The 25,794-nt window shown below is 38.1% G+C and overlaps 1 protein-coding gene and 1 long non-coding RNA gene across 15 annotated transcripts in view; one reads left to right on the top strand and one right to left on the bottom strand.

Moving 5' to 3' along the window:
* Positions 1 to 14,207, bottom strand: part of LOC143673769 (uncharacterized) — a 48,774-nt gene extending 34,567 nt beyond the window's left edge. For both annotated transcript variants that reach the window (XR_013170628.1, XR_013170627.1), the window contains exon 1: positions 14,007 to 14,207. This is a non-coding gene — a long non-coding RNA (uncharacterized LOC143673769). The remainder of the gene's footprint in view (positions 1 to 14,006) is intronic.
* FANCC (FA complementation group C) overlaps positions 1 to 25,794 on the top strand; it is a 446,081-nt gene that overhangs the window by 413,887 nt on the left and 6,400 nt on the right. For all 13 annotated transcript variants that reach the window (XM_077148703.1, XM_077148704.1, XM_077148701.1 and 10 more), the window contains one exon: positions 2,443 to 2,649. In XM_077148703.1, the coding sequence (XP_077004818.1) occupies positions 2,443 to 2,649 (207 nt within the window). The remainder of the gene's footprint in view (positions 1 to 2,442; positions 2,650 to 25,794) is intronic.

Below are 25,794 nucleotides of genomic sequence, written 5' to 3'. Positions count from 1 at the left end.
GTGGGATAGACAATTCCATCCTGACCAAAGGGGGAAAAGAAGTGTAATTAATAAAGTATCAGTGGCAGAGAAAGTTCAAATACAGTCAAGAGACTACTCTGGAGATTGTTCTTATGCAAGCTTCAGATTAGATAGACCTTGCTATCTATCATAACCTGCCAACCCCCAACCAGGACCACTCCAGCCAATCCTAAAGAACACCTAGGGCAATATATAAGATTCCACAAGGTTTCCGTGCCCTAGGGTTACTTTTCAGAAACCTACAATCTTCAGATGGGTTCCTGGTCCAGATAAGTTTTGAAACCTAGTCCAGCCTCTCTAGAACATCAGATAGTTCCTTCTCCCTACCCCATATTAGTAACAGACCCTTCTAGTATCAAAAATTTATTATTGCCATAGCCCAAACACCCCTAAAGAGAGGTATGGAAAGATCAAAGGTGATGGTAGAGTGACACAGTGAAGATAGGATTTAACAAATGAATATGAATGCTGAATCATTAAATTGATATCTCTTTTAGTCTCCAGTATTTTAGAGCAGCTAGAAGTAAAAACCTGAAATTGCGAAATTGTAACCCATGTCAAACTCTGAAATATGTTCTATAACTAATTGTGGTGCTGTGCTTTGAAATTTATAGTTTTTTTTTGTACACATGTTATTTTTCACAAAGAAAGAAGGAGAAAAAGTTGATTGTGATGATAAAAAATATTTAAGCCGTCTAGCCTTCTATATTCTGGAGCACCTAGAAGGAAAAATCTGAGAGGATCGTATGGTAACCGATGACAAACTCTGGGATCTGTCCTGTAACTATTTGTTGAAGAGTGCTCTGAAAACTGTTTATTTCTTTCCTTGGTGTATATGTTATACTATACAATAAAAAAAGTTTAAAAATAAAACTGTGTCTTAGTGCATTGTAAAGTGAAAAGTGTAAGACACAAAAAGTTATATATACAGTGAGTGGTATGTTCTCAATGCATAGGAAAAAAGAGGAAAGGATGTAGAACAACTTATAAACAGTAGATCTCTTTGGATAATGGGATATAGGTCATTTTAATTTTTTTTTTTTTTTACTTTTCTTTTTGTTCAAATTTTCTAGTAGTGTATACAAATTTTCATAATGTAGGGAAAAGTAATATTTTAGAAAGAAAAATAAGTGTTTTTCTCCTGAAAAACTTAGAAAGCATTTAAAGCTATTGGCAGGTCAAATCAAAGTTTATGAACATGAAATGCACTGGAAGGGAAAGACTAGGACCAAACAGAAAGGAAAAAGACTGAGTCTTACCGGTCAAGAAAAAATAGGGTAGAAAGCCATCACCTCCTAAGCCCTGACATTTTTGCAGACACATAGAGATGGCAAGATGGCCTTGGGCTTCTGTGGATAAAGACAGACAGGGTGGGCTGGGCTGGGGACCACACCAGAGCCCAGCCCAGCCTAGGGAGGTAGAGAGAGGGTGGCCTTCTCCCGCTGGAGCTGTGCCATTCTCCATGGAAGAGCCCCATGTTGCAGTTTCTCACGGTCTTATACTGTGGTCAGAATAGCTCACACAACAGTCCTAGTGTACTAGAGTTTATGACAGACTTCGTTGAATAAGACTTTAACTTCTAGGAAAATCCCTGACTCGCACAAAATCCATAAAATCTATCATGGGAATTCTCAGAGGAGGGCTGAACAATTGTTTCAGAAATGATGGAATATAGCTGCTCATGAGTTCCATGTGGTATTTTGAATGTATGGCTTTCAGTTTTTGCTTTGTTATCCAAGTCACAACTTGATGAACTGTCCCTATAGCAAGCAGAAGTCTCAGCATGAAATAAATATTTTTATGCAGAAACAACCCACAGACCTCTAACAATTACCATTGTTATGTGTATTCCACATACTATGACCTCTGCTTGGGCTTTCAGCATGTATGAACAAACTGTTTCAGTGTCCAAAATAAAATGAATGTGGTGTGTGTGTGTGTGTGCATGTGTGTGCTTTCCCTCCAAAGTAGCAAGAGGCAGAAGGAAAAGCTATATTCTTATCAGAACACTGGCTCAGCGGAGGTCTGCTTGCGTGGGCTTTAACTGATTTGTGGCCATGATAGTGAAGTGAGTCTTCAAAGGAGTCTTTTGTTCTTTTCCCCAAAATATAAAAATCTGACTACATTCTGCTAAAGACTTTTCTCCATTTCCTTTCATACAAAAAAAAGGTCAATTCCTGGCATGATGCCCTGGCTGTTTTAGTGAGCAAGACCAAAGAAAGTCAAGAAATTTCCATTATGGCCATTTGGTTTTGTGTGGAGCAGTGTGTGAACTCAGACATGGGCTGCTTCTGTCTCGCCTGCCCTGGGCACCACTCCTCTCCTTATTCTAGGGAGTTACTTTGAAGTGCTGACTAAATTCTAGAATTATACAAATCCTGGCTCTTCCCTAATCTCCTACCCTTTGAAATTATACTCCAGGTGGAAGTGAAGGCAGTGCTCTGCCGTCTAAGGAAGCTGTTCCAAAGTCCAACCCTCTCGGGCAGGGAACTGCAGGTGGCAGCTGGAGAGAGCAATGACGCGGACCCTAGGCTGCCTGCATGTCCACAGCTGGTCAGGCGCCTCCTGCTGATCTTCCTGCTCTGGGCTCCTGGAGGCCACATGGTAGCCCGAGAAGTCATCACCCTGGTAAGGCTCCCTCTTTGCCAGCATCCTCATTCTTGCCTGCACTCCAGAAGAAGGTGGGTAATCTGCCCAAGGATCCTACTGTGTTTCTTGTTGCTAACCAAACCTGGAGGTTTACAGCATAGACTCAGAGCCTGCCCCTTGTAGGCCTTCATGTCATAGAAGAGAAACAGAGGCTTAAAGGGATCAGGGCACTGCCCCGGCTCACATGACTTTACTGCCAGGGCTGCAGGAAAAGCAGGTCTCCTGCCTACCACCCCCATACCCAGTGCTAGTCTTTCAATTATAGTGTACCACCCTCCTCATCATCATCAAAAGTAAGACTCCAACAAGAATGTGCTCATCAAGCAACCACAGAGCAACTCACTGCAGAAGTTCCAGCCTTTTGATAGTCACAAAGAACTCCTAGCCAAAATTAGGGGTAAAGGATGGCCCGAGTCAAAAGTAAGCACTAACACACTGGCCCTGAGGATTTTATTTTATTTTTGCTTTTACTTTTTATTGACATATACCTTCAGAAAATATACAGCTTAGTGAATCTTCACAAATCAAAACACACATCCATCCCACAACCAAATCAAGGAGAACATTCCCGGACACAAGAAGCCCCCTATTGTTCCCTTCCAGGGCAAGTGAATATGGATTTGAGGAAAATCCCAGTGAAAATAGGCCCACCCTGCCAGAAGCCTCAGAAAACCAATGCTAGACGGTCTCTTCAGTCCTGGGAAGAGCAGATAGTGAGGAGCAGGGCTAGGCCACCAGAGTTAGCTTGTCAGTCCAGTAAGCCCCTACTGCTCACATACTTGGGTCTCCATTAGACAGAAGACCTCCTGAGAGCCTTGCGGGGCCAAGAGTGAAAGAGGACTCTTCTGTGGCACACTGGGTACCATTTCCTCATCATTCAACCTGATAAAAATACAATCAGTTATTAATTATGTATTTTTATAAAATTCATACCTCACTTCTGAATCCATTTGGGCTGGGAGAATTCTATAGGTGAAATCTAAAAGATGTCAGTAGAACTTGGTATCAATCAACTTTTTGACTGGCCATGTATGAATTATAACTGCTTTCGCCAAGAATTCTTGTGAGTAAAAGTGATCTCCTTTCTTATTTACTTACTCTTCATCTTTGCTGGTAGATGTAAAGATGCTCCCACAACAGCTAGGTAAGGCCAATAGATCAGTGAAGGAGGCACTTCACTGCTGGGTGAATTTGGAGAGGGAGTTTGCTTGTAGAGAGGAACAATAGGGGAGGAAGAGGAAACAGGCCAGGGTTGCCTGTATCCTCTTCTGAATCAGGTCCCTCAGGGTCCCTCACAGAAGTGTGGGCATGGAAGACAGTGAACAGCAAACAGCCTTTATCTCCCTTAGGCTTTGTCCCATACTCCTGATTGGAGCCCTTGCCCTCATGACCCAAGCGGACTGGCATCAAACTGGGACAGGACTATCATCTAGACCAGGCATCCTTGCCCTAAGGCTTAGGGTTGGAGGGTGGGAGTACAGGACTCATGAAAGAGGGAGTCAGGTGACATGATTGTGGGGAGATGGTGGAGTAGGAAGTGGTAAATATAGTGCCCCTCTATGCAGCGGCTACCATCCTCACACACCAACTACATGGCAGGCAGCAGTGGGCACTGCATCTCATCTCCTGGTGGGGTTTGCTGGTTGCAGGATAACGTTATAAGGACCCAGTCCTCTAAAATCTGGCTGTGTGTTGTTTGGTTGCTAATCACAGCTTTTGATCAGATCTAGGAGCCAGTTTAGAGGGTGGCCGTTGTTCTAAACTTTCTCAGATAAAATTTGTAGAGGAGTCTTAAAGAGGCATTACCAATTTTGTTTTCTCTTTTCCTTTTCCATTCCCTGTTTGGGAGCAAAAATAGTATAGAAAAGTAAAAAATTGACAGCTACAACAACCAAAAAAACCTTACCAATCCCAGAGAAGTGGGAGAATTAGATTTACAGGGTTATAACAAGATAATATTCATAATGTTCTGATCTTAACAAAAAATTACAAAAACACAAATAGAAACAGGAAAGTATGACCTATTCACAGGGAAAAATGAATTGCCAGAAACCATCCCCAAGGAAGCTCATACATTGGAACTATTAGTTAAAGACTTTAACTATCTTATATTTGATGAGCTAATGGAATCCATATACAAATAACTAAAGAAAGTTAGGAAAATGTTGTCTGAACAGAATAAAGTATAGAAAAAAAAACCAAACAAATTTTGAAGCTCCAAAATACAGTAATTGAAATGAAAAACTCAACAGAGATTTGAGCAGGCAGAAGAAAAGATTAGAGAAATTAAAGATTAAGCAATTGGGCAGGCCACAGTGGCTCAGCAGAAAGAGTTCTTGCCTGCCATGCAAGAGACCTGGGTTTGATTCCTGGTGCCTGCCCATGCAAAAAAAATTAATAAAAAAGCAATTGATACGTAGGTAGCAAAGAAGCTTAGCCTACTTATAAGTATGTCTAAAGAGTTACTTCCAGAGGACCTCTTTTATTGCTCAGATGTGCCCTCACTTTCTAAGCCCAAGTCTGCAAGTAAAATCATTGCCCTCCCCACTGCGTGGGACATGACATCCAGGGGTGAGAGTCTCCCTGGGTGGCATGGGAGATGGCTCCCAGGTTGAGTCCAGCCATGACACTGTGGGATCATCAATGCCATTCTGACCAAAAGGGGGTAAAGAAGTGTAACTAAAAAGTATTAATGGCTGAGAGAGATCAAACAGAGTCTGGAGGTCACTCTTACACAAGCTTCAGTTAGAAACTGCTTCCTATCATAACTTGCCAAATCCCAACCAGAATCATTCCAGCCAATTCTAAAGAATACCTAGGGCAATATATAAGATTCTGCAAGGGTTCTATACACGAGGGTAGCTTTCCAGAGACCTGCAGTCTCCAAATGGGTCCCTGGACCAGATAAGTCCTGAAAGCTTGAGGGTCCAGCCTCTCCAGAACATAAGCTAGTTCCATCCCCCATTCCATATTACTGACAGCCCCTTCCAACATGAAAAAGTTAGAATGGCCATAGCCCAAATACCCTTTAAGAATGGGATAGAAAGGGCAAAAGTGATGGTGGAGTTATACAGAAAAGAGAGGGTTTAACAAACAAGTATGAATGCTGAATCATTATATTGATATTTCTTTTAGTCTCCAGTATCACAGAGCAGCTAGAGTAAAAAATCTAAAATTGTGGAATTGTAACCCTTACCAAGCTCTGAAATCCATTCTACAGATTGTGGTACTGTGCTTTGAAATTTATTGCTTTTTTTGTATGTATATTATTTTTCACAAAAAAGAAAAAAAGTTGATTGTGAGGATAAAAATTTACTCCTTCTAGCCTATATTCTGGAGCAGTAAAAAGGAAAAATCTGAGATGATAGTATGGTAGCCCATGACAAACTCTGGGATCTGTCCTGTAACCACTTCTTGAAGAGTGCTTTGAAAGCTATTGCTTTTTACTTCTTTGCTTTATATATAGTTATATTATACAATTTTAAAAGTTTAAAAAAGAAAAAAAGATTAGGCAATTGAAATCCAGTGTGAAGAGCAGAAAAAAAAATGAAGAAAAATGAACATAGCCTGAGGGACCTGTGGGACGCCCTCAAGTACACCAATATACATATAATCAAAGTCCCAGAAGGACAAGACAGATAAAGAGGCAGAAAAAATATTTGAAGAAATAATGTCCAAAAACCCCCCAAATCTAATGTAAGATATGAATCTACACAACAGAAATGGCAACAAATTCCAAGATAAACTCTAAGAGATATACCAAATCACAATATAGTAAAATTGTTAAAATCCAAAGGCAAAAGAGTGGATTTTGAGAGCAGCAAGACAGGTGACTTGTCACATAAAAGAGTCACTAATGAGATTAGAGGAATGGCATATTTAAAGTCCTTAAACAAAAAACTGTCAACACAGAAATCTATATCCAACAGAATTATTCTTCAGAAATGAAGGAAAATTAGAACATTTAAAGTAAAAAGCTGAGGACTTCCAGGTGGCGTGGAATGAGTTCACTCCTGCTCTGTGAAACAAGATAGGGGATGGGGCGAAAATGACCAGGACTGTGGTTGTGGGTTGTAAGAAATCAAGCAGGTAGTTTTGGGTTGGAGAGCAGCGGGGGATTGGGATGGGGTGGGTGGGGTGACTGTGATCTCCACTGGGAGGGGCTGTGGCATGCAGGGAGGTGCGAGCAGAGGGCACTGATTGTCCTCCACTCCGGACTGACCCACCTGCTGGCTGGGGAGACCTCTCTGCATGGGTCTAATTGACAGCACCCGCGGGGACCCCACAGGCTGACTTGATCTTCCACCTCATGGGGCCAGGCGAGGGGAGTGACCACCCAGCTGGAGGTGGGAATAGCCAGTCCCGCAGGCCTGGTATCTGGCAGGCCCACCAGCACTGCAGGTCGGCTGATCCCCCAGGCACTGGTTAGCTCCCCAGTTCCACTGGCAGAGAGCGGCCATCCTTCTGCCCTAGGCCAGGAGCAGCCCCCCAGCCCCCAGCTGAGCACTGTGTCCTCAAGCTGCTCCATGCCAAGGTGGGTGGGCCTGAAGGAGGAGGAGCTTCAGGGACACCAACTGCTGAAGAGAAGGAGTAAGTGCAGGCAGGCTAACTCCCTATCTGCCTAGTTTTTTATTTTTTATTTTATTTTTATTTTTTCTTAATATTCTTTTTTCTTTCCCCCCTTTTAAAATGTTCTTTTCATATGTTTTTATTAGTAGTATAATTGTTTTTCATTATTCTTTATTTTCATTTTTATTTTATATTTTTATTGATTGTTTTCTATTTCTTATTTCATGTATTATTTTTTATTATTCCATTTCATTTATTTTTAGTGTTATTTTTTCTTAAATTTTTTCTCCCTTTGGTGGTTACTAGTCTGACTTCACTCCCAGTATATTTGGAGTTTCTTCTTTTGAATCTGGGGTCTACTACTGTTGAGGTGTGTTTTGTTGTTGTTCATATTTTTATTATATTTTTATTTTAGTTTTTATTATTATCTTTTTCTTTGGTGTACGGGCTGGGAGTTGAGCCTGAATCTCCCACATGCTGTGCAGCCATTCTGCCACTGGAGTCTATGTATCCCTGCCTAGCTTCTGATAGACACTCAAGTTGAGTTGTATCCCCTGCATGAGAACTAGACCATCATTTGGTGAAGAATAACTGATAAACTCGTGCAAAAAGAAACCATCAAAAAACCAAGTACATACAGAACTTTAGAAGAGTGAAGGAAACCAACTTGCAAAATAACCATATCGAGATAATCAAATGCCCCAAACACAACAGAAAATCACAGAGCACATGAAGATCCCTAAACATATGGCACCAAATATGGAACTACTCAAGGATATTTATAAGAAAATAAAGGATGTCAGGAAGAGTCTAGAAGAGCATTAAGAAGAAGCTGAAAGGTTAAATAGAAAAATGGCAGAACTCACAGAAATGGAAGACGCAGTACACGAAATTAGAAATATACTAGAGACACATGATAGCAGATTCAAAGAAGCAGAAGGAAAATTGAATGCATTGGAAGACAGAAAAATTGAACTAGAGCACACAAAAGAACAAATGGCAAGAAAGATTGGAAAAAATCAGTTGTATCTTAGGGAAATGATGGACAACAAGGGGGGGCACAAATGTAAGAATCATTGGTGTCCCATAAGGAGAAGAGAAGAGTAAAGGGTTGGGAAAGTTAGTTGAAGATGTAATTGGGGAAAACTTCAAACCCTTGCAATACCAATCAAAATCCCAACAACTTATTTTTCAGAAATAGATAAACCAATAAGCAAATTTATCTGGAAGGGCAGGGTGCCCCGAATTGCTAAAAACATCCTAAGGAAAAAAAACGAAGCTGAAGGTCTTGCACTGCCTGACTTTAAGGCATATTATGAAGCCACAGTGGTCAAAACAGCATGGTATTGGCATAAAGATAGATATATCGACCAATGGAATCAAATAGAGTGCTCAGATATAGACCCTCTCATCTATGGACATTTGATCTTTGATAAGGCAGTCAAGCCAACTCACCTGGGACAGAACAGTCTCTTCAATAAATGGTGCCTAGAGAACTGGATATCCATATGCAAAAGAATGAAAGAAGACCCATATCTCACACCCTACACAAAAGTTAACTCAAAATGGATCAAAGATCTAAACATTAGGTCTAAGACCATAAAAGAGTTAGAGGAAAATGTAGGGAGATATCTTATGAATCTTACAATTGGAGGCAGTTTTATGGACCTTAAACCTAAAGCAAGAGCACTGAAGAAGGAAATAAATAAATGGGAACTCCTCAAAATTAAACACTTTTGTGCATCAAAGAACTTCATCAAGAAAGTAAAAAGACAGCCTACACAATGGGAGACAATATTTGGAAACGACATATCAGATAAAAGTCTAGTATCCAGAATTTATAAAGATATTGTTCAACTCAACAACAAAAAGACAGCCAACCCAATTACAAAATGGGAAAAAGACTTGAACAGACACCTCTCAGAGGAGGAAATACAAATGGTCAAAAGGCACATGAAGAGATGCTCAATGTCCCTGGCCATTAGAGAAATGCAAATCAAAACCACAATGAGATATCATCTCACACCCACCAGAATGGCCATTATCAACAAAACAGAAAATGACAAGTGCTGGAGAGGATGCGGTGAAAGAGGCACACTTATCCACTGTTGGTGGGAATGTCAAATGGTGCAACCACTGTGGAAGGCAGTTTGGCGGTTCCTCAAAAAGCTGAATATAGAATTGCCATACGACCCAGCAATACTATTGCTAGGAATCTACTCAAAGGAATTAAAGGCAAAAACTCAAACGGACATTTGCACACCAATGTTTATAGCAGCATTATTTACAATTGCAAAGAGATGGAAACAGCCAAAATGTCCATCAGCAGACGAGTGGCTAAACAAACTGTGGTATATACATATGATGGAATATTATGCAGCTTTAAGACAGGATAAAATTATGAAGCATGTAATAACATGGATGGACCTAGAGAACATTATGCTGAGTGAGTCTAGCCAAAAACTAAAAGACAAATACTGTATGGTCCCAATGATGTGAATCGACATTCGAGAATAAACTTGGAATATGTCATTGGTAACAAAGTTCAGCAGGAGTTAGAAACAGGGTAAGATAATGGGTAATTGGAGCTGATGGGATACAGACTGTGCAACAGGACTAGATACAAAAACTCAAAAATGGACAGCACAATAATACCTAATTGTAAAGTAATCATGTTAAAACACTGAATGAAGCTGCATCCGAGCTATAGGTTTTTGTTTTGTTTTGTTTTGTTTTGTTTTGTTCTTACTATTATTACTTTTATTTTTTTCTCTATATTAACATTCTATATCTTTTTCTGTTGTGTTGCTAGTTTTTCTAAACCGATGCAAATGTACTAAGAAACGATGATCATGCATCTATGTGATGATGTTAAGAATTACTGATTGCATATGTAGAATGGTATGATTTCTAAATGTTGGGTTAATTTTTTTTTCCGTTAATTAATAAAAAAAAAAAACTTCGAACCCTTATAAAAGACACAAATATGCAAATCAAAGAGGCCCAATGAACTACAAACAGAATAAATCCAAATTGTCCTACTCCAATATACATACTAATCAAACTGTCAGGTGTTGAAGACAAACAGAAAGTCCTGAAGGAAGCATGAGAAAAGTAATCTAGTATACACAGTGGTAAACACTGACTTCAGAATACTCAACAGGCACTATGGAAGGAAGAAGGCAGAGGTATGATGTATTTAAGATCCTAAATGAGAAAGGCTTTCAGCCAAGAATTCTTTATCCAGCCAAGTTATCCTTCAAAATTGAGGGAGAAATTTAAATCTTCAAAGACAAAGAAAGATTGAGAGAACTAATCAACAAGAGACCTACCCTACAAGAAAGCTAAAGGGAATCCTGTCAACTGAAAAAAAAAAAAAAAAAAAAAGACAGGAGAGAGAAGTCTAGAGGAGGGCACAGAATTGAAGAGTATGAGTAATGTTGATTTAAAGGATAAGAAGACAGAGAAAGAAAATAATATATAGATCTGACAAATAGAAACTAAAGAACAAGATGGTAGAGTCAAGAACTGCTTTTATGGTAATTACTTTGAACGTTAATGGACTAAACTCACCAATTAAAAATACAGAATGGCAGAATGGGTTAAAAAACATTATCTATCTGTATGCTGTTTACAAGAGATGCATCTTATACTCAAGGGCAAAGTTAGATTGAAAATGAAGGGATGGAAAAAGATGCTCCACACAAGCTGTAACCAAAAGAAAGCAAGAGTAGCTATACTATCTCAGACAAAATAGATATTGTAAGGATGTCATAAGAAACAAAGGAGAATCCTACATATTAATAAAAGGGACAGTTCACGAAGAAGAAATAACAGTCATAAATTTGCATGCTCCCAATCAAGGAGCTCCAAAGTACATGAGGAAAAACTGAAGGGAGCTATAGACATATAAACAGTAATAGTGGGAGACTTCAAATCAGCACTCTCCACTATAGATAGAACAGGAGCAAAAGGAAATAGAGAACCTAAATGATGGGATAAATTAATTAGATCTAATAGACATATATAGATCATTACACCTCAGAACACCAAAACACATTCTTCTCCAGTGTACATGGAACTTTCTCCAGGATAGACCATATGCTGGGACACCAACTGCATCTTCATAAATTTAATAAGACTGAAATTATCCCAGGCATTTTCTCTGATCACAAAGTAATAAAGCTGGAAATTAATAATCATGAAAGACCCAGAGCTTTCACGAATATATGGAGATTACACAACACACTCTTAAATAATCAATGGGTCGAGGAAGAAATTTCTGGAGAAATTGATAAATATTTGGAAATGAATGATAATGAAAATACAACATATCAAAACATATGGGATATGGCAAAGGCAGTGCTAAGAGGGGAAATTATTGCCCTAAATGCCTATGTTGAAAAACAAGAATGAGCAAAACTTGAAGATTTAACTGCTCGCCTGGAGAATTTAGAAAAAGAACAACAAACTAATCCCAAAGCAAATAAAAAGAGAGAAATAATAAAGATTAAAGCAGTAATAAACCAACTGGAGAACAATAAAACAATAGATAGACTCAACAAACAAAAGTTGGTTCTTTGAGAAAATCAATAAAATTGATAGAACCCTCACTACACTAACAAAGAAAAAAAGAGAGAGGATGCAAATAAACAAGATCATAAATGTGCAGGGGGTCATTACCACAGATCATAAAGGAATTTTTAAAAATCATAAGAGAATACTATTATCAACTATGTGCCAACAAACTAGACAACTTAGAGGAAATGGACAGATTTCTAGAAACACATGCATTACCTATACTGATTCGAGAAGAAATAGATCTCAATAAACTAATTAAAAGTAAAGAGATTCAATCAGTCATTAAAAAATCTTCCCACAAAGAAAAGCCCAGGGCCAGATGGCTTCACAGGGGAATTTTTTAAAACTTATTTTGTAGTATAACATATATACAAAGGAAAGAAATTAAAAAGCAATAGTTTTCAAAGCACTCTTCAATAAATAATTACAAGACAGATCCCAGAGTTTGCCATGGGCTACCATACAATCCTCTCAGATTTTTCCTTCTAGCTGCTCCAGAATATAGGAGGCTAGAAGGCTTAAATATTTTTTATCACCGCAATCAACTTTTTTTTCTTTTTTTTGTGAAAAATAACATATATATAAAAAAGCAGTAAATTTCAAAGCACAGCACCACAATTAGTTGTAGAAGATATTTCAGCTTTGACATGGGTTACAATTCCACAATTTTAGGTTTTTACTTCTAGCTAAAATACTGGAGACAAAAAGAGATATCGATTTAATGAATCAGCAATCATATTCATTTGTAAAACTTCATCTTCTCTGTATAACTCCACCATCACTTTTGATCTTTCTATCCCTCTCTTTAGGGGTGTTTGGGTTATGGCAATTATAAATTTTTGATATTGGAAGGGTCTGTCACTAATATGGAATAGGGAGATGGAACTATCTGATGTTCTGAAACCTCTAAGTTTCAGGACTTATCTGGTCCAGGGACTCCTCTGGAAGTTGTAGGTTTCTGGAAAGTTTCTGTAGTGTATAGAACCCTTGTGGAATCTTATATATTGCCCTAGGTGTTCTCTAGGATTGGCTGGAATGGTCTTTGGAGTTTGGCAAGTTATGATAGTAGCAGTATCTAACTGAAACTTGCATAAGAGCAACCTCCAGAGTAGCCTCTAGACTCTATTTGTACTATCTGTCACTGATGCTTCTTCACAGGGGAATTTTATCAAATATTCCAGAAAGAACTAATGCCAATCCTGCTCAAACTCTTCCAAACAATTGAAGAAAAAGGAGTGCTACCTAACTCATTTTTTGAAGCTAACATTACTAATACCAGAATTGGATAAAGACAGTACAAGAAAGGAAAGCTACAGACCAATTTCCCTAATGAACATAGAGGTGAAAATTCTTAGCACAATGCTAGCAAATCGAGTTCATAGCCACATTAAAAGAATTATACATCATGACCAAGTAGGATTAATACTAGGAATGTAAGGGTGGTTCAACATAAGAAAATCAGTCAACATAATACAGGACATTAACAAATTGAAAGGGAAAAATCACATAATCATATTGATTGATGCTGAAAAAAACAGTTGACAAAATCCAGTATCCTTTCCTGATAACACTTCAAAAGTTAGAAATCATATGAAGTTTCCTTAATATGATAAGGGGCTTAAAAGAAAAACCATAGCCAGTGTCATATTTAACAGTGAGAAATTGAAAGTTTTACCCCTAAGATCAGGAAGAAGGCAAGGATGCCCTTTGTTACCACTACTATTCAACACTGTTATTAGAAGTCCTAGCAGGAGCAATTAGACAGGAGAAAGAAATAAAAGGCATCCAAACTGGAAAGGAAGAAGTAAAACTTTCATTATTTGCAGATGACATGATCCTATACTTAGAAAACCCTGAGAAATTTACAGCAAAGTGGCAGGATACAAGATTAATGTACAAAAATCAGTAATGTTTCTATACACAAACAATGACCTATCTGAGGCTGAGGTGACAACTAAGGAAAAAATTCCATTCAAAATAGCGACCAGAAGAATCAGGTTTCTAGGAATAAACCTAACCAGGGATGTCAAAGACTTATACACAGAAAATTACAAAAAATTGCTAAAAGAAATTTAAAATGACTTAAATAGATGGAAAGACATTCCATGTGTATTAGTTAGGGTTCTCTAGAGAAACAGAATCAACAGGGAACACTTGCAAATATAAAATTTATAAAAGTGTCTCACATGACTGCGGGAATACAGAGTCCAGAATCTGCAGGGCAGACTGTGAAGCCAACCATTCCGATGGAAGGTCTGGACAAACTCCACAGGAGAAGCTCACCAGCTGAAACAGGAAGAGCCTGTCTCTTCTGAATCCTCCTTAAAAGGCTTCCAGTGATCAGATTAAGCATTACTCATTGCAGAAGACACTTCCCTTTGGCTGATTACAAATGAAATCAGCTGTGGATGTAGTTGACATGATCATAATTGAATTCTGTGAAATGTTCTCATCACAACAGGCAGGCCAGTACTTGCCCAACCAGACAGACAGGTACCACCACTTGACCAAGTTGACACATGAACCCAACCATGACACCGTGGTTAAGGTCAAGATATCAGTTCTACTGTGTTAGTTTGCAAGCCGTCAGAATGCTGTATACTAGAACTGGAATGGCTTTTAAAAAGAGGAATTTAATAAGTTAAAAGTTTACAGTTTTAAGCCTATAAAATTGTCCAAACTAAGTCAACAAGAGGTTATCTTCACTCAAGAAAGGCTGGTGTCCTCGAGAACCTCTTTGTTGCTCAGATGTGGCCTCTTATCTCTAAGCCAGTGTGGCAGATGAGCTTACTGACCTTCCCCCTTGCCCCCACGTGGGACATGACTCCCAGGAGTGTAAATCTTGCTGGTAGCATAGGACAGAAATCCCGGGATGAGCCGGGACCCGGCATCATGGGATTGAGAGAGCCTTTTCAACCAAAAAAGAGAAGAGAGAAAGACAAAGTTTCAGTGACTGAGAGATTATAAACAGAGTCAAGAGGTTATCCTGGATGTTATTCTTACACATTATATAGAGATCCCTTTTGGATTATGGTGTATTGGAGTGGCTAAAAGAAAGTACCTGAAACTGTTGAACTGTGTTCCAGTACCCTTGATTCTTGAAAACGATTATATAGTGATATGGCTTTTACAGTGTGACTGTGTGATTGTGAAAACCTTGTGTCTGATGCTCCTTTTATCTAGGGTATGGACAGATGAGTAAAAAATATGGATGTAGGATGAACAAATAATAGGGGAGACAAAGGTTAAAATAAATTGGGTAGATGGAAGTACTAGAGTGGTCAATGAGAGGAAGGGGTAAGGGGATTGGTATGTATGAGTTTTTTCTTTTATTATTTCTTTTTCTGGAGTGATTCAGATGTTCTGAAAAATGATCATGGTGATGAACACACAACTACGTGATGACATTGTGAGTCATTGATTGCAAACCGTGTATGGAATGTTTGTACGTTAAGATTTATCAATAAAAATATTTTAAAAAAGAAAGAAGGACTGGTGTATCAGGAGCATCTCTGTCAGTGGGGTAGTCATGTGGCTGACAATTGATGGTCCCTTCCTCCTGGACTCCATTGCCTTCAGCTTCTTTTCCTGTCCTCACTTTGCTTATCCAGGGCTGGCTTTCATCTCTTGACTTCCCTTGGCTCTCTCCGGGTTCTGGCTTACTTAACATCTCATGGTGATGTCTGCTGGGCTCCATGCATCTCCAAACATCCGTGTCTCTGTTCTCTGAAGCAACTGTTCTCCAAGCATCTACATGTGCTCTCTCTGAGAGATGCTTTCTCAGAAGCTCTGAGACTTGTCATTTCTGTAAGCTCTGCTCTGAAGTTTCTGTTGGCTCTGTCATTTCTGAGGTTTCTCTAAAATGTTTCCTCTTTTGAAGAATTCCAGTAAACTAATTAACACCCTCCCTGAAAGGGCAGCATTACATCTGCATCTAAACAAAAGCATCTACCCAATTGTGGGTGTGCCGCATCTCCATGAGATAATTTAATCACAGTTTTCCTCCTACACTGTTGTATCAGGATTAAAAGAAACAGCTGCCATCTCAAGATTAGGTCACAGTTAAAACATGGCTGTTCTGGGAGACATAATAGATTCAAACTGACACATCTACCCAAACTGATCTACAGATTCAAATCAATACCAGTCAAAATCCCAACAACCTAATTTGAAGACTTGGAAAAACTGTCAAACTTTTATGGAAGGGAAAGAGACCCCAAATAGTTAAAGATACCCTAAAAAAGAAGAGCAAAGTGGGAAGACTATCACTTCCTTTCTTTAAAGCTACAGTGGTCAAAACAGCATGGTACTGCCACAAAGAAAGATTGACCAATGGAATAGAATTGAGAATGCAGAGATTGACCACCAAATTTATGGGCATTTGATCTTTGATAAGTCCCCCAAATCCACTGAACTTGGACAGAATAGTCTTTTCAAAAAATGGGCATAGGAGGACTAGATTTCAATAGCCAAAAGAATGAAGGAGGACCCCTATTGTATACCCTATACAAAAATTAACTCAAAGTGTATTAAAGACCTAAATGTAAGAGCCAGAACCATAAAACTTCTAGAAGAAAATTTTGGGAAACATCTTCACGATCTAGTAAAATAGACAAATGGGAACTCCTTAAGATCAAGAGATTCTGTGCCTCAAAGGAGTTTGTGGTTAAAAGGCACCCAACTCAATGGGAGAAGATATTTGGAAACCTCACATCATATAAAGGCTTGATATCCTGTGTACATCAAGAACTTATACAGCTCAACAACAAAAGGACAAACAGCACATTATAAGATGGACAGAGGATATGAATAGACACTTTTCTGAAGAGTAAAATACAGATGGCTAAAAAGCACATGATAAACTATTCCTCTTCATTGGCTGTTGCTTCCTATTGAAACGGAGCTCAAAGGATATTAAGGAATGATAAGAAAAAAAGAAAGGAAGAAAGAAAGAAAGACACTGACGGGCTCAGGGGGCCTGAAGCTTGAGTTTACTTCAGACAGACTTCAGACAATTTTATTCTTAACCAGATTCTGGTTATGTACCACAGGATGTCAATAGGCATGCATGCATTTCCTGAGGGAGCAAAGTTCTTATCTTTCAGTGTTCTTCATACTTAACGTAACTATTTGGGATAAACATTCTCTTCCTCCCAGACCGCTCTACATAACAATCTCCACAGTATACTGCCGCCATCCTGAGGCCAGCTGCTTCCAACAAATTCTGCAGGTCTTGTTTTAAACCCTTGGTTCCTACAATTGGCTGTAAGGGAGATGCAAAGTAAGATGACAATAAGATAGATAGCACCTTAACCTATAAGAATGGCTGCCTTTAAACAAATATGAAACTATAAAAGTTGGAGAGGATGTGGAGAAATTGGAACACTTATTCACTGTTGGTGGGAATGTATAATGGTTTAGCCTTTATGGAAGTCACTTTGGCAGTTCCTCAGAAAACTAAATATCAAGTTTCCTATGGTTCAGCAATACCAATATTCAGTATATACCCAGAACTGTTGAGGGCAGTGATATGAGCAGACATTTACACACTGATGTTCAGAGCAGCACTATTCACAATTGCCAAGAGATAGAAAAAATCCAGGTGCCCTTCAACAGACTAGTGGATAAATAAGATGTGATATATACATACAATGGAATATTATGTAGCAGTTAGACAAAATGATGTCCCGAAACATATGACAAAGTGGATGAACCTTGAGGACATAATACTGAGTGAAATAAGTCAGGCACAAAAGGATGGATACTATACAGTTTTGTTATTATGACTCTGGTAAAGCCTCCAGTGTTTTGGAGCAGCTAGAAGGAAAAATATGAGATGAGGAATTGGTAGCCCATGAGAAACCCGGTTCCTGTTCTGTGGCTGCTTGTTGAAGTGTGCTTTGAAAATTATTGCTTTTTTCTCTCTTTGCTTTATGTATATGTGTTGTATTTTACAACAACAAAAAAATGGTTTAAAAAAAACTGTAGGCAGCTTTAGTAATATTAGATAAAATAAATTCCTGAAATCAAAAATTTGAAAATGTTTAATAACATAGGTCACTACTATACTATAGCAAAGTTGATATTTGTAATAAATTTCTACTTGATATTTTGAGAATGTACAGAGTTTTGATAGTTAATCAAATGGTATTTAGGATAGTGCTTAATTTTAGAATTTAAGAAACTCTCATATCTGTATCTGTAGATTTTTTCTGTCCTTTAATTTTAAATTGGTTTATGAAATATACTGTACAAACAGGTTTTACAATGGTTATTTAGATACTTAAATATGCCTATGGATATGGTAACTAAGATATCCATTTTAGGTGTTTAAGATTTTCATATGTTAATTGTAAAAACATCTATATTTTATATTTTTCTGAAATCAGGAAAATGTTTAGTAACATAGGTCATTACTATAGCAATGTTGATATTTGTAGTAACCTCCTACTTGATATTTTGAGAACATTCACAGTTTTAAAAACTGATCAAATGGTATTTAAGTTAGCATTTAATATTTAGAGTTGAAGAAACCCTGCTATCTAAATTTGTTAATTTTTTCCTTGTTTCTTTAATTTTAAATTGGGTTATGAAATATAATGATTATTTGATATTTTATTTAAATGTGCCTATGAATAAGCTAAAAAAAAAAAAGATAAAAGCTGAAAGAGTTCATTACCAGAAGACCAGCCCTACAAAAAAATGCCAAAAGGAGTCCTTTAAGCTGAAAGAGAAGGACCAAGACAATAATTTGAAGCCATAAAAAGAAATAAAGAACATTGGTAAAGGTAACGATATAGGTAAATATAAAATCCTGTGTTACTGTACTTTTGGTTTGTGTCTACTTCTCCACCCCCACCCTCCACTCCAGCCACATGTTTTGGGGCTCTGTTATGAGGTGCATTTATGTTTATAGTCATTATATCTATGTATGAACCTTCATATTTTCTTACTGGATTGAATATGTAATATCCTTCTTCGTCTCTTGTGATCTTTTTTGGCTTAAAGACTATTTTGTCTGACAATGATATAGCCTCTCCTGCTGTGTTTCACTTACTATTTGAATGGAATACCTTTTCCCAACCTTTTACTTTCAGCCTGTGTCTTATACATGAAATCTATGCGCATGCTTTTTTATCTACTCTGTCAATCTCTTCCTTTTTAATAGCCAAGTTTAATCCACTGATACCTAAGGTAATAACTAGCATTACTGGAACTAATAAACAAATGTAATAAAGTGGCAGGGTAAAAGATGAGTAAGCAAAAACCAGTGGTGTTTCTATGCACTAGTAATGAACAATCTAAAGCGGAAATCAAGGAAATAATTCCATTTACAATAATAACTAGAAGAATCAAATATCTAGAAAAAAGTTAACAAAGGATATAAGAGACTTGTACACAGAAAACTGCAAAACATTGTTGAAAGAAATTAAACAGGACCTGAGTAAATGGAAAGATATTCCATGTTCATTGATTGGGAGATTAAATATTGTCATATCAGTTGTACCCAATGCAATTTACAGATTCAGTGTAATCCCATTTAAAATTCCAACAGCTTTCTTTGCAGAAATGGAAAAGCCAATCACCAAATGACAGAAGGGTAAAGGACCCTGAATACCCAAAACTCTCTGGAGAAAGAACAAAGATGAAGGACTCACACTTTACAATTTCAAAATTTATTACAAAGCTACAATAAAATGGCAGTACTGGCACAAGGACAGACATTTAGACCAATAGGATTGAATTTAGATTTCAGAAATAAACCCTCACATTTTTCTCCAAATGCCAAGTCCACTCATGGGGAAAGAATAGTGTCTTCAACAAATTGCTGGGAAAGTTGGGCATCCATATGGAAAAGAATGAAAGTGGATCCCTACCTCATACCATATATAAAAAATAACTCAAAATAGATTAAAGACTTAAATATAAGAACTAAAACTACAAAACTCCTAGAAGAAAACATAGGGGAACATTTCAGGTCCTTGTATTAAGCAATGGATTCTTAGACTTTTCAATTGAAAACACCAGCACAAAAGAGAAAAATAGATAAATTAGACTTCATCAAAATTAAAACCTTTTGTACAAAGGGCATTATCAAAAAATGAAAAGACAGCCTACAGAATGGGAGAAAATATCTGGAAACCATGTATCTGATAAGGGTTTAATATCTAGAATATATAAAGACCTCCAATTCAACAACAAAAAGACAACCCAATTATAAAATAGATGAAGGACCAAATAGACATTTATCCAAAGATTTACAAATGGCCAGTAAGCACATGAAAAGATGCTCAACATCATTAACTATTAGGTAAATGCAAATCAAAATCACGAGATACTATCTCACATCCACTAGAATGGCTGTTATTTTAAAAATGGAAAATAACAAGTTGGCAAGGATGTGGAAAAATAATCCTTAACATAGAAGAATCTTCATGTTAATAGAAATGTAAAATGGTGCAGGAACTGTGGAAAGCAGCTTGGCAGGTCTTCAGAAAGTTAAGTATATAATTACCATTCGATCTGGCAATCTCACTTCTAGATACATACCCCAAATAATTGAATGCAGGGATGCAGACAGATATTTGCACAATGATGCTCATAGCAGCATTATTCGCAATTGCCAAAAGAGGGAAGCAACCCAGTAGTCCATCAGCAGATGAATGGATAAACAAAATACAATGGAATTTTATTCCACCAAAAAAGGAATGAAGTTCTGATACAACACAGGTGAACCTTGAAGCTGTTGTGTTCAGTGAAATAAGCCAGACACAAAAGGACAAATTTTATATGAGCTCACTTATATGAAGTAATTAGAATATGCAAATTTATAGAGTAAAATTAGAATACAGATTACCAGGGGTGGGCTCAGAATAGGGAGTTAATGCCTAATTGTACAGTTTCTATTTGGGAGTGAGGGAATAGTTTTGGTAATGGATGGTAGTGATGGTAGCAAAACATAGTGAATGTAATGAACACCACTAAATTGTATACTTAAAGGTGGTTAAAATGGGAAATTTTATGTTTTATGCTATCACAATAAATTTTTTAAAAACACCCTAAAACTATACAACACAAAGCATGAACCCTAATGTAAACCATGAACTAGTTAATATAATTACAGTAATATTTGTTCATCAGTTGTATCAAAGATACCTCACTAATGCTAACTGTTAATAATAGGGAAACTGTATGTTGATACAGGAATGTCTGGGGACACAGGAATGTTTGGGGACTCTATTTTCTGTCTGATTTTTCTATAAACCTACAACTGCCCTAATAAAAAAAGTAATAAAAAAATAACTAATAAGGAAGCAGAGTCCAATGATACAATAGGGTAATAGTAGAGTCACACAATTGGTTTCAAACCAGGAGATTCAGGAGCCTCTTCACTGCTGGATGTGAACTTATGGGTGCCATTGCACATCCCCCTCTCCTCCCTGGAAGATTTGCAAAGTAGAGGACTGTTCGAGGTCATAGAGTTCTGATTAGGAAGACTCCCTCCACCCTGCCTCAAAATCAGTTCTGATCTGTGGGACATGACTCCCAAGGATGACCCTGGCCCTGGCATCATATGGTTTGGCCTTCTTGACCAAAAAGGGGAAAAGAAATGAAACAAAACAAAATTTCAGTGGCTAAGGGATTTTCAAATAGAGTTACGAGGTCATTCTGGAGGTTATTTGTATGCATTATATAGATATTGCCTTTTTAGTTTCTAATATATTAGAACCTACAGAATGGGTTCAGAATGGGTTCAGAAAGTTCAAAGGAGATACCAGAAACTGTTGAACTGTAATCCAGTAGACTGGATTCTTGATGATAATTGTAAAACTATAGAGCTTTTACAGTGTGACTATAATTGTGAAAACCCTGTAACTGGCACTCCCTTTATCCAGTGTATGGGCAGATGAGTAAAAAAAAAATAAAGAAATAGAGACAAAAAAATGCAAATAATGGTGGGGGGACTAAAAGGTATGGGGTGTTTTGGGTGTTCTTTTTTATTTTTATTTTTCTTGGAGTCATGTGAATGTTCTAATATTAATTGTGATGATGAATTCACAACTATATGATGATACTGTGAGCCATTGATTGTGTACTTTGGATGGGTTATTTAGTGTATGACTATATCCCATGGGTTATTTAGTGTATGACTATATCCCATACAATTGCATTTAAAAAAAACTTCTTTAAAAATCAGTTCTGATCAGAAATTAGAGGAGCTACCTCACAAAGGTCTTCAGAAAAGGTGTCTTGTTTAGCCAGCCTCGTTCTTGACACACATCTCTGTTCCCTTTCACACAGCAGAAACTTGATATTACTGATCACTCTGCGGGGAAATCTACCATAATGGGACTTCCCCTTCTGTATGTATGGTGAATGTATGGTGACTGACTTTCTTTTTTTTAATTCCTCTTTTTTTTATAAGCAAAACCTATTAGACTTTTTCAATTACAAAAATAGGCAAAAATAAACCACTTCAATCTATAGCCCCCACTCCTTAGTGGATTATTTTGAAGCAAATCCCAGACACCAAGCCATTTCATCTGTAAACATTTCAGTATGCTAAGTAAGATCACTTACAAATCAACAGCAGAACAACAAAGGGAAACTTCACTTCACACCTGTTATAATGGCGAAAATAAAGTTGACAAAACACATTTGTCCTGGTGAGGTTCATGTGTCAACTTGGCCAAGTTGTGGTACCTGTTTGTCTGGTTGGGCAAGTACTGGCATGTCTGTTGCAATGAGGACATTTCATAGAATTAGATCATGATCATGTCAGCTGCATCCAGAGCTGATTCCATTTGTAATCAGCCAAAGGTGAGTGTCTTCTGTAATGAGTGATGCTTAATCTAATCACGGGAAACCTTTTAAGGAGGTTTCAGAAGAGACAGGTGCCATTCCTGCTTTGTCTGGCGAGCCTCTCCTGTGGAGTTTGTCCAGACCCTCCATCAAAGTCGTCAGCTTCACAGCCTGCCCTGCGGATTTTGGAGTCTGCATTCCCACGGTCATGTGAGACACTTTTATACATTTTATATTTGTGTTTTCTGTTGATTCTGTTTCTCTAGAGCACCCTAACTAATACACCATTGCTGGCAAGGTTGTGGTACAGCAGCAATAGTAACTCACATCCATAGCTGGTGGAAGTGCAAAATGGTATGGTCACATTGGGAGACAATTTTACAGTTTCTTGCAGAACTAAATATTGCCTTACCATCAAACCCTGTGTATTTACCCAACTGATTTGAAAATTTCTGTCCACCCAAAAACCTGCACACTATAGTTTATAGCAGTTTTATTCAAAAGTGCCAGAAACCAGAAGCAACCAAGATGTCCTTCAATAAATAATGAGATATAAATATATGTTATTTGACAATAAAATGAAACAAGCTAGCAAGCCAAAGTCATGGAGGTTTTAAAATATACATTGCTAAGAGAAAGAGCCAGTCTAAAAAAGCTAAATACTGTATGATTTCAAGTAAGTGACATTCTGGAAAAGCCGAAATGATCGAGATGGTAAATAGATCAGTGGCAGCAGTTTGTGAGGAAGAACAATGCTGAATAAGTGAAGCATGAGGGATTTTTGTTTAGGAAAGTGCATTTATTCTATATGATGCTGTAATAGTGAATAAAAGACATTAAGCATACATCGAAACCCACAGAACTTTCCAACTTTACAGCACAAGTAATTTACAGCACAAATCTGCAACACAATAACAAAAATTTATTGGGGGGTGTCCCGGGATGGGATGCAGAATATGAAAAATGAATCTCAATGTTTTATAAATGTGTGAAACAGAGAATAAGGTGCTGACTTCAGTAACTTTGGAAATAAGTAGAGACTCTAAGACAAAAGGCAGATGGAACTATACTTAAGCATACATGAGCACTGTACTCTGGTTGATGGAGTTGTTTCTCACAGGAACATGGGTGATCACTTCTGAAACCACTATACATGTATACTGAGAGTAATAGTACCTCAGTACTATTAGAACCCTTAAGTAAATGGGCGACAGATGGTGAAAGCCAGCTTTCTCATTGTTGGAGTAGAAAGCTACAGAAAGGCAAAGGGAAGAGGCTATAATGAGCCATGTGTAAGAGATGAGAGTTGAAGACATCACTGAATTCATGTTTAGCTTAATATATATATGGTTCATATAGAAATATTTATACTATGTGGGTATATACACATATTTCTTTGCTCCATCAGCTGAGGGCTTAAGAAGCAACTACACCACAGTATCAATACATCTAGTGCCCAGAACTTGGTTTCTTATACTGTTTTCCAACGAAAGGAACCAGGGATTCTTGGAGAAATGGCTGATTCTAGGACTAATGCAGAAAATATAAGATGATGCTGGAGCATCTTGTAGTACCACAGTAAGGAAGCACTCAGAAAAAAAACCAACAAACTGCACAGTGAAGGGGGCATGTCAAAGCAACACAGAAGCTGATTGAAAGAGCTCTAATGGCCAGTCGTGGAATAGTTTAAACAACAAAATAAGATAGCACTGAATTGTAACCCAAAATATAGAATAAATATCCATGAGTCTCTGCTGTTAAAATTAAACGGTGGGGCAGGCAAAAGTGGCTTAGTGGCAGGGTTCTCACTTGCCATGCCACAGAGACCCAGGTTCGATTCCTGTAGCCTGCCCATGTCAAAAAAAAAATTAAATGATGGAAGAAAGAGGTGGGGAAGGAAAGAGAGAAAGAAAAAAAGGAAAATCTCCCTTGCAGAATACCAAATAATGTACATAGATACTCCACCATAAAGGAGGGGAGCATAAATTACCACTCCTTAAATATGGTCTCTACAGAGTGACTTCCTTCCAACGAGGTTAGTATGAAAAGGGAGAGAAAAGAATAACAGTGGAAAAATTTGAGAATCACCTCCTCAGCCCAGGTGATCAAAGTGTATGTCATTGGTGATAAGTCCTGTCAACAGCAGGTGCCCTTGATATGATAAGAATGACACTGCACCTCTGTGATCTTCCTCTCCATGGTTTTGTCTAACCATGACAAAAACGTCAGGCAAACTCCAGATGAAGGAGGTTCAAACCTGACTAGTACTCCTCAAAACTGCCAAGATTATTAGAGACAGGAAAGTCTGAGAAATGTCACTCAAGAAGAACTTAAGGAGATCTGATGACTAAATTTAATGTTGGGTCCTGGATTGGGTCCTGGAGCAGGAAAGGGACATCAGGTAGAAACTAAAGAAATCAGAATAAAGTCTGGACTTTAGTTAATAAAATGTGTCAATCTTGGTTCATTAATTGTGACAAATGTACCATACTAATGTAAGATTCCAATAGGGGAAGCTTGGATGTGGGGTGTATGGGAAATCTCTGTATTCTCTATATAATAATATTGTAAATCCAAATCTGTCCTGAAATAAAAAGTTATTAAAAAAAGAAAAAAAAAGCCAAATGTTGGCACTTATGAATTATGAAGTGTTGGTGCATTTTCCTTACCGGGTGTCGTGTCCGTTCTCATGGCCTCTGTGGATGGAGCTTCAGCCCTGCAGTGGCCAGCTTAGGCCCTGCTGCTGGGAGAACAGTATGTGAACTCATTACCTCCTCCTTCTCAGCATCTAACTTGCAAAAGCTATGCAAGCTCAAGGCCAGGAGTACAGCACGGGACATGTGTTGAGGAACTACTCTAAAGTGGCTCCGCTCCACAGGGCCTGTCTCAGGTAGAGCCGGCCCTGGTCAGTCACTGTCTACTGGTAGGCCCCTGCGGCTGAGCTTCCAGCTGAGTCCAGCTGACATTGTCGATGTCTGAGCCATGCCATTTACACTGCTCTCATGGTTCATGTACTGCCTTTACACGTCAGGAGGAAGGGAACCTGCAACTAAGGGTTGTATTGAAATGCACAACCGGCCAGCCCTGGGCCAACCAGGACACATGGTCACCCACCAGTAGGGCCCAGTGAGATGAAGAGGAAGCTGACCTCGGATGACTACAGCTAATTAA

Source organism: Tamandua tetradactyla, chromosome 2, assembly GCF_023851605.1.
Source record: "Tamandua tetradactyla isolate mTamTet1 chromosome 2, mTamTet1.pri, whole genome shotgun sequence".
In the NCBI taxonomy this organism is placed as follows: Eukaryota; Metazoa; Chordata; class Mammalia; order Pilosa; family Myrmecophagidae; genus Tamandua; species Tamandua tetradactyla.
The sequence above is the reverse complement of the archived record's forward strand: the minus strand, read 5'-3'. Positions and strand labels throughout refer to the sequence as shown.